General features: G+C 37.7%; 1 protein-coding gene across 3 annotated transcripts in view; it reads right to left on the bottom strand.

The window, feature by feature from the left end:
* Positions 1-12,032: 12,032 nt before the first annotated feature.
* Positions 12,033-16,055, bottom strand: part of LOC138751863 (extended synaptotagmin-2-A-like) — a 246,502-nt gene continuing 242,479 nt past the window's right edge. For all 3 annotated transcript variants that reach the window (XM_069914724.1, XM_069914725.1, XM_069914726.1), the window contains one exon: positions 12,033-15,539. In XM_069914724.1, coding sequence (XP_069770825.1) covers positions 15,494-15,539 — 46 coding nt within the window. In that variant the 3' untranslated portion in view covers positions 12,033-15,493. The remainder of the gene's footprint in view (positions 15,540-16,055) is intronic.

Here is a 16,055-nt window from a genome sequence, read left to right as displayed (position 1 = left end):
GAGAAATCAATCATTAAACTTATTGGATTCCCCAGAGGTTTCTTTATTCTCCAGAGGTGGGCGATCTTTAAGATCACAGACCTTGACTGCTGAATGTGTAGAACAAATGTACTAAATCTATTGAGAGGGCTCCATACCGCTAACTGCAAGACAGGAGCCTGGAGCCTCAGTTTCAAGTGAACAGAATAGAATTCATTAGTGCCACAATGCGCTTAAAGGGACATGCACACTCCCCCTTTGTGATAGTACAGATCTATCACCAATGTATATAGTGTATATAGTTACTGTGCTTACAGCGATTGGCTGAGAGCTTAGCCACGCCTACTGTCTGGGCCTTAAAGGGTTGTGTCCCTAGCCAGGTCGGATCATTCCGGACTGGTTGGCCACCTGTGAAGAGCTCCTGTCTTTTGCTAATAAAAGCTTTGGTTGGATCAACAAGTCTTTGATTCTTTCAATGAGCTCTACATCCTTCATCTGGCTGATCCAGCCACTTTATACATCAGATCCTTTCTTTATCTTACATACCCTTAAAAAAAGTAAGACGTATAGAACTCACCCTATTTGCGCAAACATTTCTCCCTGCAAATGTTATAACATCGCTCAACTCTCACGTACTCCCTGTGCAAAATCACGTTTGAATACAATTTATTTCATAAAATGAAATTAACTGGTAGTTAAATTTGCTCATTCTACAGTATTGATAAACGATCATTTATGACATTTACCTTTTAGCATGAATTTTAATTAATATTGGTCAGTGACTGAAGTGAGAAGTCGTGATTTATGAAATTATCTCTGGTCTCTACTCTTCCACTCCCGGCGCTTCTCCCAACATCCAGGAGCTGGCACACAGCCCCGAAAATTTCCCTGCTGTCCCTCCACAACTTCCTTGACTGCCTGCATTAAAATCTTAGCCTTTCCTTTCTGCTTATCCTCAGACCTCTGGACGTATGCCCTTTGTGCGATCTGTAAAAGCTGTGTTATTCCCTGTTCATGCCAATTCTCAGTCTTTTGCAATTTTCTCCTGATGTCTGGGGCTGAATTAGTAACGAAGCCCATTAATACCAATTGTTCACCTGCTGGGGATTCTATATCCAAACCCCCATATTGCTGTATGGCCACAAGCAATCTATTCAGAAATGCAGAGGGGGTCTCCTCGGGACCTCGTGAAACCTCAAATGCTTTCTTAAAATTCTGTCCCTTTGGAACAGACTCCTTGATTCCTTTTATCAGATAAACCCTATATTCCTCCATTAATGTGCGACCATCATTAGTATTCTTATCCCAATTTGGTTTTGCCAGGGGGAATTTAAGTTCCCCAGGTATCGCCTCTGGTCCCCCTTGGTGTTCCCTATCCCAGACTCTAATCCCTGCCTGGCGAATCATTCCACGTTCATCCAAAGTGAACAGAGCTCTAAAGATCGATGTTAACTCATCCCATGTATATATATTTGGTCCCAAAAATTTATCTAATTGTTCGGCACATCCCTGAGGATCCTCTATCAGGGAGGTCATTTCTCTCAAAGTTATGCACCTCCGTAATAGTCAGGGGCACATTTACGAAACCGAGACCCCCTCCCACGGGAACTTCTAGTAAAGGTCTCATCCAGTTAATTTCTGGCTTATCCCTCCTTTATAATGCCTAGGTTCCTGCTCTCCGGGAAATGAATCAAAGGGTTCTGCCCTTCCCTCCCGGAGGGTCTCACATTGTTCTGAATCAAAGTCTCCTCCCTCTCTTGTCAATTAAGGTGGTAATCTAGTACTTTGTGAATGGGTCATCATACCTCCCCTACTTTCTTCTCCTTTCTTTAGCTGTGGGGGAGGAGGGGAAGGTGAAGAGAGGGGAAAGATAGGAGCCGGCATAGGAGGAGCATAAGGTGGAGGAAGGGAATGTAACACATCCCATCCTTGTGTTTCAGGGACAAAAGGTTCCTCATCCTTTTTGTCCTTACATTCCTTTTCATTCAAAACCAGTTGATCAACCGATCCACTGAGCCAGCAGGCTGCATATTCTCTGCTCTCAATATTATCTCTTTGATTTTGATAGAGCCAGATGTTCAATGCCTGACACATCCAGTCCTCATCGGATCCGAACTTTGGCCAATATACCGAATTCCCTTTTATCGGGTTTTTAACCCATTCCAGACAGCAATACCTGACCATGGTCTGTTTGTCTTTCCCGCGGGTTCTCCCCACACCCCAATCAGATAGTATTAATCCTAACGGACTTTGCTTAGTTATCTGATTGTCCCATCCTTCCTTAGGACTATTTCCTTTGCTACTCACACCTCCCATACTAACAGGTAAGTAAAATTCCTCTTACCGGGATCCAGTAGCTATTCCTAGCGCGCTTCCTTAATGTCCTCCCGTCGTTTGTTCTCAATGTCTCTTCTCGGATATCACTCGCTTCATCCACTGACAAATCACCCGCCGTCTGTGAGTCCAGCTGAATCAGCTGGGGTGCACCTACCCTCGTCATTGGGCACTCTGTCAGTGGAGGGAGTGGGATCCCGGACGAGCCCCCATTTGTGAGAAACAGAAGTACCTTCACAGAATTTGCTCGAGACAAAAATTGAGGACAAAGAACATTTATTATACAACAATGCAAAGTTGGGTGCATTGTTGGGAATACACACACACACTGGGTCTCATCCAACTTTTATACAGTTCATTTCAGTGTAGAGGTACCCTCCCCCCCCCCCCCCCCAACATTCTTCTGCCTCCTGGATGAGTTTGGCATTAGGCAATCCTGTCTGCCTGTTTCTGTGAACTTGGAGGACCAGGGGGTATCCTGTCTGTGTCCCATCATGTCATTGTCCTTATTGTCCTTATTGTCCTTATTGACAAACCTGCCTTTGGCCTTATTCACACCTTCCCAACCCTCAGGGCTTACTAATTCTTATATGCAGAACTTGCTAATTCTGTCTAAGGCTAGAAGATCCTTATCTTATTCAGACTAACTTTACTTCCTACATTCTATTATCTACCCTTATCCTATTCATACTGGCTTTATTCATTACACATATATCCATACTAGCTTTCTTCATCTCTCATATTTTCATATTAGTTTTACTTATCTCTCACACATATGATCCATGTTATTGATAAAAAAGGAAAAAAATAATCTATATCTAATCTAATTTCTAACCCCAACCTATTATATGAGTGATTTCTATCAAAGTCATGCATCAACTAATTTAAATACTATTTGTTCAAGAAGTAGAAAAATTATAAAAAGCCAAATTAATTGATCTATAAATTTTGAAAATAATTGAAAAAGAAACCCCAGAGAGAAAACAATACTTGTTTTTGCTGTTTAGCACCCAATTTTCTCTAGAAAGAGGGATGCCATTAATCCAATAACCATTGTGTATACGTGGGAAGGACAACATCCTTCTATTACTGAGGAATCTGATGGCAGCAGGGAAGAAGCAGCATGAAGAGGGTTTGCCCTGGTTCTCACCTTTCCCTTATCATATCTAATTAATATCTTTTGTGGTCTTCCCTAGTCAGCATTGTCTGCATTCTGAGATTTCTTGATATTGGCTCATTCCTTGCAGAAGAGCTCAGACACAATAGGTCAGTAATATATCTTTGTTTCCTATGGATGCTGAAAGACTAGCTGAGGTCCTCTGGCATTTCAGTGCTTTTTTACTAAAATCACAGCCTCTGCAGACTTTCATGTTTCAATCACAGTCTTTCTCAATATCCACTGTACCACTAATTTTGGTGTCATCCACAAACTTACTAAATATGTAAACTACGTTGTCATCCAAATTATTAATGTAGATGACATTGGATCCAACTGGTATCTTAGAACAGTATAGGTCCTTCGGTCCACAATGCTCTGCTGACCAATGTAAACCTGCTATACAATCAATCTAACCCCCACCCCCCCCCGCCCCCCACACTATTTTTGTTACACCCATGTTCCTATCTAAGAGTCTTTTACATGTCCCTCTTGTATCAACCTTGACCAATACCTTGGCAGTGCACTCTGGGTACCCTCCATTCTCTGTAAAATGACAAAGAGCAGGAGTCCCAGAACAGATGCCTGCAGAACACCACTCGTTACTGACCTCCAGTCAATACATATCATCTACCCTATGCCTTCTGTAGGCAAGCCACTTCTGAATCCATGCAGCTAAGATTCCTTGGATCCCATTCCTCGAGAATTTCTTGATGAGCCAAACATAGAGAACCTTGTCAAATGCCTTACACCACATCCACTTCATTAATCAGTTTTATCACCTTTTTGTCACATAATGATACATTAAAAATGTAACATACATATATATACTTTAACTTTTGCCTGTCATAAGACAGACATAGAGTCACCCTGAGTATTACCCAGCATGCCTTACAGTACAAGAGAAGGAGAAGCAAAAGAGGGTTCCTTCAGAGTCACTGAGTGTCAATGGATTTGTTCCTGAAGGGAACCCTTCAGGCCCTCAGCATCTTCTCAAATCCTGGCTCTGATACCTGGTTTACATGAGCCAATGTCCAGCTGCCTGCAGCCCATGTGGGTCCTCGACCACAAGTCACCAACAGTCTGCAGCCTATGTAGTTCCTCAGCTGCATATCTGTGGTGCACCTGCTCCCAAGTTCCTGTCTAATACCATTGTGATGAGCCATTCCTTAATTTAAATTCTTCCCATATCGTCTGCTTCTGTTGTCTATGCTCTAGGTCAGAGATTTGTGGTCAGAGTCTCTGAAATGTTCACCCACTGAGATATCTGTCACCTAATCAGGTTCATTACCCATAGTAGATCCAGCATGGCCTCCCTCTCATCAGCCTTTCTACATACTGTGTCAGAAATCCTTCTTGGACACACAAAACAAATTTTACCCCATTGATACCCTTTTCATTAAGGAGATGCAAATCAATATTAGGAAAGTTGAAGTTGCCCATGACAAAAACCCTGTTATTTTTGCACTTTTCCAAAATTTTCATAATTATCTGTTGCCCAGCAACTATTTGGGTGTGTATAGTATACTCCCAATAGAGTGTTGGCTCCCCCTTCCTGTTTCTGACTTTCATCCTCCTGGACTCAGTAAACAATGCCTTCAGGTTGTTCCCTCCGCTTATCCAGCTATGATACTATCCCTGATTAGTAATGCCACCCCACATTCCTGCACCCCCACTTCTTTTTTCTCTTTCTACCTTTTGAAACTAAATCCTACAAGATCAAGCACCCAATCCTGCCCTTGCTTCAGCTAGGTCTCTGTTATGCCCACATCAAAATTCCATGTACTGATCCAATCCATAAGTTCATCACCTTTATTCTTAATACTTATCGCTTTAAAATGCATCTTCTTTTCTGCATTTGTACTCTCTCCATCGCCTGTCTTTCCTCACAACCTCTCTGCTCATTGCATTTGCCTTTCCCCTAACTGTGCCATCATGACTAACCCTCTAGTGCCCATCTTCAGCAATTTTAGTAGAGGGTTTAAAGTAAACTATCTCTGCAGCACCACACTCGTCACAAACTTCCTATCAGGAAAACCTTCCGTAAACTCTGAGGTGGCATGGTTAGTGTAGTGGTTAGGAGAACACTATTACAGCACCAGTGACCAAAGTTCAAATCTGGCTCTGCCTGTAAGGAGTTTGTACGTTCTTCCGTGCCCGCTTGAGTTTTATCCAGGTGCTCTATTACCTTCCACATTTCAATGACGTACAAGGTTAATTGGTCACATGGTTGCTGTATATTTGAGTTTGTTTCCGCACACACCGCACGCATTGCCTTCTGGGAAATGTAGTCCTATATTATGCATGTATAATTACACATCTTTCATATTTTTAAACAAAAGAAAATAAATAAAGCACAATACTATATCAATGTTACAAGGGTATCTACATTCCGCGGCCAGTCCTTTTCCACTCAGCAGTTTTCCATCAGTCTCAGAGGTGGTTTTACAGTCCTTTTTGTTCCGGTATGTGTTGCTTGCATTTGCTGTGTTAGTATTTGTGTCTTACTGTGAATTCTGAACATGTTCCTTTTCTACATGTACTGGCCCCTTCTGTGTACTGACAGGTGATGGGTCACGACCATGGATTGGAGCTTGTGGTCGTTGATCCACACGGTTCCTTCTCAGAGGTGTCACTCCCTCTGTCTGGATCTAGTAAGAATGTGGATCTATTTCCTCTTGCTCATATCCTTGCATGGACAAAGTGCCAGATATGTGATCTCGGATTTGCACTTGAACTCCAGGTTTCAGGTTTGGTCGACTTTTCGCAGTCTTATCATGATACTGTTTCTGTTTTACTTTCTCTTCCACTTTAGCTGTCAACTGATTTTCATGCATTGGAGGTTAGTACATATGCATCAACCCATCAGCATCTGGGCAGGAGAAAGGCCATTCAGTAGTGGCGCACTTCTGTGAATCATTAGACTTCTGTGGAAATCCTCTAGTCCATCATGGGCTTTCTTCATGAGGTTCTTCACCACCTTGATAGAACTCTCTGCTAGGCCATTAGACGTTGGGTGATGTGGGCTTGAAGTTACATGTCAAAACCCCCCAAGTACAGGCAAAGGACTCAAATTCACTGCTCGACAATTGTGACCATTGTCTGATCCTTACTTCACAAAGAGCTCCATGCCTCCCAAACACTTTTTTCATGAAAATGACAGCTACTTTGTTGGACGTTGACTGCAGTGTTGCTACCTCTGGATAATTAAGTCTGTGATGACTATATGACTCTTCATCCTCATGGGATACCTTTGGTGTTGGTTTTCTTGATGCTGACTCGACGCAAATTATCTATTGTTTTCTTTTAGGCATCCTGCAAAGTGATTGCTCATATCCAATAACATTCAGTGTGGGTGGGTGTAACCGAGTTAAATGCACTTTATTCATTCTCTTTCAATCTTTTTAGTGATTTTATAACAAAACATATAGTGTATATTCAATGTATAATAAATACAGAAAGTAACCTAACTTTATACAAAGCTATTATAATCAGTATCCATATCACTAATCACTTCTGAACACTGAATTAAAGAATTATGTGAATTCTTTTATTATCTCTACCATCACGCAGAATAACTGCTGAAGGTTCCAAACTCAGGTCAAAAAGGACTTACGGGGCAACCCTGTCGAGTTCCACTTTGTCACCTCAAACATGTTGATTGGTGTAAATTTGACTGTATTGAAGCACATAAATACAATAATGTAATCCACTTGATGAAAATTGGACAAAAATTGAATTTCTTTAAAGTAGCAAACATCTATTCCCATTCCACTCAAACAAACACTTTTTTGGCATCCAATGAGAGAACACACTCAGTCGTTGGAGAGGAAGGTAAATTTAAAATATTCACTAATCAATGTATATTATAATAATATCAATTTTTAATAAAACTAGTCTGATCAGTATTAAGTATCAATGGTTAAGATATTTTCTAATCTATGAGCAAGAACTTTAGATAAAATCTTCAGATGTACATTAAGTAATGAAATAGGTCTATAAGAAGCACACTCAGTTGGTTCTTTCCCTTTTTCTTTCCAAATTAAGAGATATACTTGCTTCATTAAAAGAAGGAAGATTCCCCTTTCTAAATGAATCATACAACACAGAGCTTGAGTGAGCCACTTGGAGAAAGATTTATAGAATTCAACAGGATATCCATCTGGTCCTGGAGTTTTACCAGATTTCAATGAAGAAATAGCGATAAGTATTTCTCCTTGAGAAATAACTACTTCCAGTCTTGTTTCCTGTGGAGCGGTTGGTAAATTTAAACGATCTAACAGATCCACCATAGAAGTAATAGCATTATCAAATTCCAAAGTGTAGAGTTTAGAGTAAAATTCCTTAAAACCTCATTTATTTCAAAATGATCTGCAGTCTTTCGAATCTTACCGATTGGCTTTTTAGCTGAAATTCCTTTTTAGTGGTAATATTTAAAGAAGGAATTGAACATAGTTTCTCTATTTCGCTGATGATCTTTTGCTTTTCATTTCCAATCCTGAGATTTCTTTACCAAGAAATACTACCTTTTTTTGCCCAATTTAGACTGTCTAGAGTGTTAAGAGTGAATTATTACCTATAACGGGATCTTTAGCAATCTATGCTAATTTCCACTTTAAAATAGTTAAAGACCAGTTCAAATATATGGGAATTACAATTACTAAAAGTTGTCAACATTAATTGAAAGATAATTTTTCAGTATTAGCTCACCAGACTAAAGAGTTATTGTGGGATGGTCACCCTTATGCATAACAACGATTGGGCGTATTAATGGAATTATAATTAATGTTTGTATGTTTCAATCTTTACCAATTTTTATTCCTAAAACTTAATTTATTGGATTTGATGATTTCTTTGTAAATATGGCAAGGTAAAGAACCCTGTATAAACCAGGTCTATCTTCAAAAGACCAAAAGGGGACTTATCTCTCCCAAATTTTAGATTTTATTATTTGGCAGTTAATATACAAACTTATAATTGCTATTACATTTTGATATTTCAGATGGTCAACCCCTTTGGGTAAAAATGGGACTGAGTTTTTTTTAAAAATTAGCGACGTTGGCAGTTTTAGGCTCTTTTCCTTTTTGAAATTTATGGACGATCTGATAATGAGACATAGACTGATAATATGGGCACAATTTAGGATTTTTATGGCTATCTTAATGTTTCTCTTCCTAGTCCTATTATAAAGAAGCATCTTTTTCAATCTTCTATATTGGTTGCAGGTTTTGGGGAATGTGTTGTATTGGGAATAAAAAGTTTTAAGGATCTATATATGTGAAGCAATGTTGCTTCATTTGAACAACTGACAGTTAAATTCAATCTTCCTTTCTTTTTCAATCTGTTTATTGTGTTATACTGAACATTCAATATATTCTTGTATTGACAAGTGTATAAGAAAAAGAACATATTTAGCGAATACCTGTAAACCATAAATTTCTTCTCCTCTTGTAAAACTGAAAGAAAATAGAGAAAAAAAAAATTATTGCAAAATCCCCTCTAACTAATCTAAAAAAAAGAAAGAGGAACTGGGCTGTCCATTCTGAGAGTAAAATAGGAAAACAAAGGGTTTCTCGGTTAAAAAGAAATTTACCATAAGGAACTAGAAAATCCAGTATGAAATCATGATTCTTAAACTATATGGAAATGTTAAATAATAAGTTGTCAAACTTCAAATTTAAAAGATGTATCAAATGTCCGACTCCTAATTTTCTCCAAACTTACACATGACAGCAGAGAGTCATTGAAGTAGAGTCGGTAGGTTAGGATCCTTCTAGCCAATAATGTTGAAAAGGCAATCATTCGCTGTGTGGAAACAGGCAGAGGTCCAGTCTCCGCTGGTATAATTCCAAAAATAACTGTAAATAGATTTGGTTGTAATTCTAATCCTTGAACTTTTGTTGGGGTTTCAAAGATGCCTTTCCAGAAATTATCTAATTTTGAACATAGGAGTTAAAGTAGCACCTCAAGTTTGCACTTATCACAAGTAGAGTTTACATTAGGAAAAATATGGGCCAACTTATCTTTAGATATATGTGCCTGATGTACCACCTTGAGCTGAATCAAGGAATGATGGGCACACATTGATGAAGTATTTACGTGTTGAAAAATACGATCCTATTGATCGTCCAGAATCAATTCTTGGAATTCTATTTCCCAAGCTCCTTTTATCTTTGGATATCGGACACATTAATTTAATTAAAGGGTAGAGGAGCTCCCAGCATTAAGGCTAACGAGTACACATTAACTCAATTCCTCTCCAAATCTACCCATAAAGGACATTCATATTCATCTGAATAATAAATCCAAAATGGCCTCTATCGGATGTTAATAGCCCAATAATAACATCTAAAATTAGGGAGAGCCATTCCTCAGTCTTTCTTTTGTTTTTTTCAATAAAGATTTACTCAATCTAGGATTTTTATTATTCCAAAAATAATATAACTTAGAGTCTACCTTGTCAAAAAAAATACTGCTTGAAAAGTATATATAAACTTTGGTAAAATTATCATTTTATTTACGTTAATATGACCAACTAATGATAGCGCCATTGGAGACCATCTGGAAAGTGCTTGTTTTGTATATTCTATCAGGAGGAAATAATTATAGTTATATAAATCCTAAAAATTTCTCTTAATTTTAATATCCAAATAAGTAAATTGGTTCTTAATATTACGAGCTCTTGTTTTAGTAAAATGTGATTATCACTTTAAGGAACAGGATAGACAGGAGGAACTGAATGGTCACAGTTAACATTTCACACAAGCACCATCAGAAGCCACAGCCCAACGACAATTCGATACATTGGAGGAACTGAGAGAAGGCTGATTACAGTCTGCTCCAGATTCAATACATTTGCAAAGACATTGTGATTTTGCAAGGGAGAATCATTTTGACTGCTGAAGAGAAAACAGTTATTTGAAGCAGCTCTTGTAGCTCGCAATTTTGTGGAATTCAGAGCAAAGCATGCTCTGTGAACAACTGGGTCTTTTTGGTGGATTGACGTGCCAAGAGGGTCTTTTGGGAAGCAAAGTGCTCCATTTTGAGTGTGACAGTGAAAGTCACTTGGAGAGACCAATGCCAGGGTCTTGAAAGCTTCATGGACTCTTGCCTAAAGCTCATGTGGATGGCCATTTCTTCAAAGGCAACACAAGGAGAATTCTTGAGATTGTAGCAGCCACAACTCCAGTCTTCCCATCACTTCAACATTAATTCTGGGCAACAAGTTTCAAAGGCCTTCGCTTCAACACTGAAGGCAAAAGACTGAAGTAACTTTCTAGATTTTGGCACACACACACACACACACACGTGCACATAGTTGGGGATAGAATTACTGTTAAGGATACCTTATGAATTAAGACTATAGTTTAAGAGTAATGTGTTAATTCTGTTCGCAACAAGGTCTAATTATCTTAGAGCAAGATTTTCTGGGCACAATGAGGTAACATCTAAGGTGGGTGAAGTTGGCTGCATAGTTGCAACTCTTGGGAGGTTTGGCATGACAATATAAACTTTGGTAATCTCCTATAGATGAGTCATGGAAAGTGTGCTTACTAGCTGAATCACAGCCAGTATGGGGACACCATTGCTCCCCAGCGGAAAGTACTGCAAAAAGTAGGGGACACAGCCCAATTTCATCACAGACAAAACTCTCATCCACATTGAGAAAATCTACATGGAAACACTGCCAACGGAGAGCAGCAGCAATCATCAACAATTCACACTACCCAGGACATGCTCGATTTTCTCTGCTGCTGTCTGGAAAGCTATAGATGCCACAAGATGCACACCAACAGATTCAGGACTAGGTGCTACCCCTCCACCAACAGTCTCCTCAACAACAAACTCTTTTAAAGGACTCTGACTTTCCTCATTATTTATTACTCTGGGTTTTTTTGGATTTGTAGTTTGTTTACATTTCTTTCTTTATTTACATTTCTCTCTTTTGTATAAGTATCTTTTCTTGAGGAAATTTTTTTTTTTCCCAACCGCTAAGTCGAAACTCTGCCTTGTCTGCAGGAAAACAGAGTTTGAGGGATGTATGTGATATCATGTCATGTATGTACACTGAAAATAAATCTGAATTTTGAAAGTAATCCATCTTTTTGTTGGGTTTACAAGACTTTAAAACTCTTGAATACCCTTTATTAGGAGGCCTTAATTCAATTTTATATCTGAAGAATGGAACTACTTCAAATATTTTGTAATGGATTCAAAGACTCATCTAGGGTAATTCTAGGATGCACTTCATTATAATGTTCCATTGCTTTAGGATTTCATCTCATCCAATCTACCAATTCCAGACTTTTGGAGAAACATTTAAACTATATGCAACTCCTCCATCCAAACTAATAATTTTGGACTCAATCACCCTGTATTTATTTTTAAAATGGAACTTTTTTTTGTCTTTTATCTCATGGTTGTTTGCAAGATGCTATGTCAGGAAAATAGTTGCTTAAATGCTAGATTTTAAGACACTCATCATTGAATTAAAAACCATTATTTCCATGAACAAGTTATTCAATCAATATTTCAAATAGGAATCATAAAAAAAGCAAGTCTATTTTCTTAACTTTTTTTATTGATTGTACGTAGATACAATTGACGGAGAAGGCAGGATATCACACAGCATACCGTAACATATCGAACAAAAATGGAAAGAATTTTATTTCAGTGAAGATACCAGGGCCAAAAACCTGAAGAGTTTCAAACAATGATAAACTTTGGCTTTATTTCTCTCTTAACTGCAAATTCCTTTCTCTGAATTTCTTGTTAGCATTGCAAAGCAATTTAACCAAACATGATATGATCTCAAGCAAGGCAATGCACAGCTATCACAAAAATATTCCATTGCACACCCCAGGCCAACATTTTCTACTTTTGATGGGGAAATACTTTGAATTTATTGCAGCTCATCTACTTAGACCAAGAAATCAACAAAAACAAATTAATGGCCCTAATTTGGCAATCATTGTTTGAGGCTACGTAAACAGTAAGAGAAAACAGCCTTTGTCATTAAGTAACAGCATTTATGTTTCTGAATACATTTTAATTCCTACAACCAAAAGAAATTTTATCCCACAGAATTGTGTTCTGCAAAAAAAGTCATAAATACAACAGGTAAAAAAAAATCTATCAAGTATGACTATCCTCCGTGTCCATAATATTTTTATGCATCAATATTTAAGGCACAGTAATTCCTGGCATGGAGCAGACAATGGTACTAGCTTGACTGAACAGATATGGCTGTGGTGTTCGTACAATGTTGAACATAAACAGGAGTTACAGAGTGCACTTTTCAGGGAAATTGCAGGAGAAAAATCTCATTGAGCAACATCGATTTCAAGCAAATGAGCAAGGATTATTGCAACCACACATCCCATTTTGTTGGAATGTATTTCTTGAAGTGTTTCTGAATAAGAGGCCTTTGTAAACTTCACCTGAAATGGACCTGATGAATGTTTTCACTATGAATGTCATCAAGCCAGTTATCTTTAGAACTTGATAGAACTGACAAAATACAATCATCGCAAAGAACTGTATTCGTATTCAGTTATCAATTAGAATATTTTAAAATCAGTTAAAATAAATACATTTAAATTAATAAACTGGAAGCCAGTTGCCATAAAAATGCAAAAAAAAGTTCATCCATCTGGAAATAAGTAATGTTGCAGTAGTAGAAAAGAAACTGCATTAATTACAGGGCAAACAAATGATTTTTCAATATTCAATTTCAAGATTCATTATTTCCTCAATTTCTTGCATTACCATTCTTATTAAGCTTTGCAGTGCTTGGATTGAACCATGTACTTCTACTGCAATCATCACACTTACAAAATTAGCTGTACAATTAGGTAAAGTAAATAAGACTGCAGTAATAAGTAATATTTCCAACAGATTATAGTTCTGCAAAAGTAAAAGCATTTAGGGTGTTTTGGACACCTAATATCTAATGATGAAATCTCAAAAATATATAAAGCTTAAACCCACAAAATAAGAAGGGATAGATACAATTGTTAAACCTCCAAAATCAGATAGCAATGTAGTTATAAACCTAACCGTTTGACTTTTGGGATTGAATGAAACCTTCATGCAGGCATCAAAATATGCTCTGATTAAGGTAATTGACCAGAAACTTTAACTTTGTCTCTCCGTACACAGATACTGCCTGATGGACTGTGTATTTCCAACATCTTCCATTTTGATCTAACAACGTTTGCCTTTCTGCATTTAAAAGAATACCAATGGCTCAAAGTTGTTTTGATGCTTAAAAGTGAGTTTTTGTATGTGTGTACCCACATACAATATGTGCTGTTTTGGATACCCATGCCATCATGGAGCATCCTTGCACACAAATAATGTGGTTGGGAATATTTCTCCAATTACTTGCAGTTAGATTCATGCCTATAGAAATAGGAAACTGATCAAGAATGGAATGGAAACTGGGAAAAGTACCCTGTTGGACAGCATATTGTCAAAGTTTACTAGAGATTCAGCAACAATGTCGGAGCAAATCACTTCCACAACATGAAGGAGACTACTAAGGGGGATATTGTTAGGTTAAGTAAGTGGGCAAATGGAATAAAATGTAGGAAAATGTGAAATTGCACATTTTCACATGAGTAATAAAACAGTATTCCTGTATTAACTAGATATAAAACGATTGCAGAGTTCCGAGATGCAGAAGGATCTGGAAGTTCTGGTCCATGATTTGCAAATAGCCAATATGATGGTGGAGCTCATAGGTTATCATTTATTGAATATTAAAGTGAGGAAGTGATGGTTTGGTTACAAAGGGCCATATCTCAATTATTTTGGACAGTATTGGTCACCTTATTTAAGGAAGAATGCAAATACATTGAAAGCAATTCTAGATAGGTTTACAATACCAATAGCTGGAATGAATGAGTTGCTTGCAGAAAGGTTGAGTATTCAAATTTTGGATAAGCTAGAGTTTAGAAGAGTAAGAGAAAATTTGATTGAAACGTAAGATCCTGAGGGTTCCTGATAGGATAGACACTTCTTTTTGTGGGACAATTAAGGGTCACTTATTTAAGTGAGATGAAACTAAAAGTTTTCTCTCAGAGGACTTTTCATCTCATATTCTTTGTGAAAGTTAATCTTTGAATAGTTCTAAGGCAGAGGTAGATAAATATTTGAAAAGTTAGAAAGAGATTAAAAGGTCTCTAGATGGGAATGCAGTGTTGAGGTAACAATTGAATCAACCATGATTACATGCTGAATGGACAGAGTGAACTAAAGGGGATTACTCCTGTCCTTAGTTGATGAGTTCTTTTAACAGTACCCACAGTGCTACAGTAGAATGTCAAATTGAAAATAAATAATTGATTTTGAATCCCTGCAGTGATTTCTAAAGATTGCTAACTGAGAAGTTTAGGTTCCCTGCTCCATGGCTTGTATTCCTTTTTCACTGCTAAGTGCACTATGTAACACATTAGGCCTGTTACATCGATAAGGCCTATATATTTAATTTCAAAGCACAGACTTTAATATAGAATTATATGCTGTAAAGCAACCAGAAAGAGCACAAGCCTGCCACTTTAATAAATGCAATATCCTTCTGTCTCTATCCTTCACAAATATCTGACTGCATACTCAATACATAAATCACACTTTCAGTATTTACATGTTACGCATTGCAAACCTACAGGAAATAAGGCGGAAGTAATCCTGGATCAACATTCTGCCTCACAGTATTTTACAATTTTGTACAGGAAAGATTTTTTGACCAAGGCAACAGACAGCATGTACACCTTGTTATTCACTGTACTACCAATAATTGTTTTAATTATAAAATAAATAAAAATCTTAACTATGAAAGTAGGTGTTTTTAAAATGTAACAAGCAGTGCTAAAAATCAGTAAAATATTAAGGGAAGATGAAATTTTCTGAAAAATGTATGGTGCAAAGCTTTTGATGTGATGCTGGTGCTCCCAGGATAATTTAAAAAACCAGCTAAAAGCATTAGAGACCAATGGTATTGACATTGGGTTGGTACTTCCTTTAGGTCTGGGGTTGGTGCCTTGTACCATCCTCTGTTAGATCATACCTGTAAAACAGTTAAAGATAGTATTACCTGCAGAGTGAAAACTATATAGGAAACTGGTCTAAAACAAGCTTTCACAAACACTTTCTGAACCAAAAAAAGATGTATAATTCTTCCTGGTAAAAACACAAAGCTGGGGTAACTCAGCAGGTCAGTCTATTTTTGATACCAAAGATAAAGATACATAACCAACGTTTCAGACTTGAGCAGCTTTTCATAATGTGCAAGTAGACAGCGCTCATGGAAATGACACTCAAATGGAACAAGCCCCAAATGACTTGTAATGGAGCCTTAAGCCTTAAGTTCAACTCCAACACAGTGTGAAAAAATGCCATTAGGCAAATTTTCCAAATTCTTTATCTAAGCTCTATGTAGCAATATTTTAATATCAAAAATTCACCGAAGACACTGTAGCTAGGTTAGTTCTCCATTCTTCCACTGCAGGGACCTGATCTATACCCTTATTCTGCCCATTGGCCTCCATGTAGCCGGACCTTATTATCCTTGTTTATTTGAACT

The sequence above is a fragment of the Narcine bancroftii genome, chromosome 1 (assembly GCF_036971445.1).
Source record: "Narcine bancroftii isolate sNarBan1 chromosome 1, sNarBan1.hap1, whole genome shotgun sequence".
Taxonomy (NCBI): domain Eukaryota; kingdom Metazoa; phylum Chordata; class Chondrichthyes; order Torpediniformes; family Narcinidae; genus Narcine; species Narcine bancroftii.
This window is presented reverse-complemented; position numbering and strand designations above follow the sequence as displayed.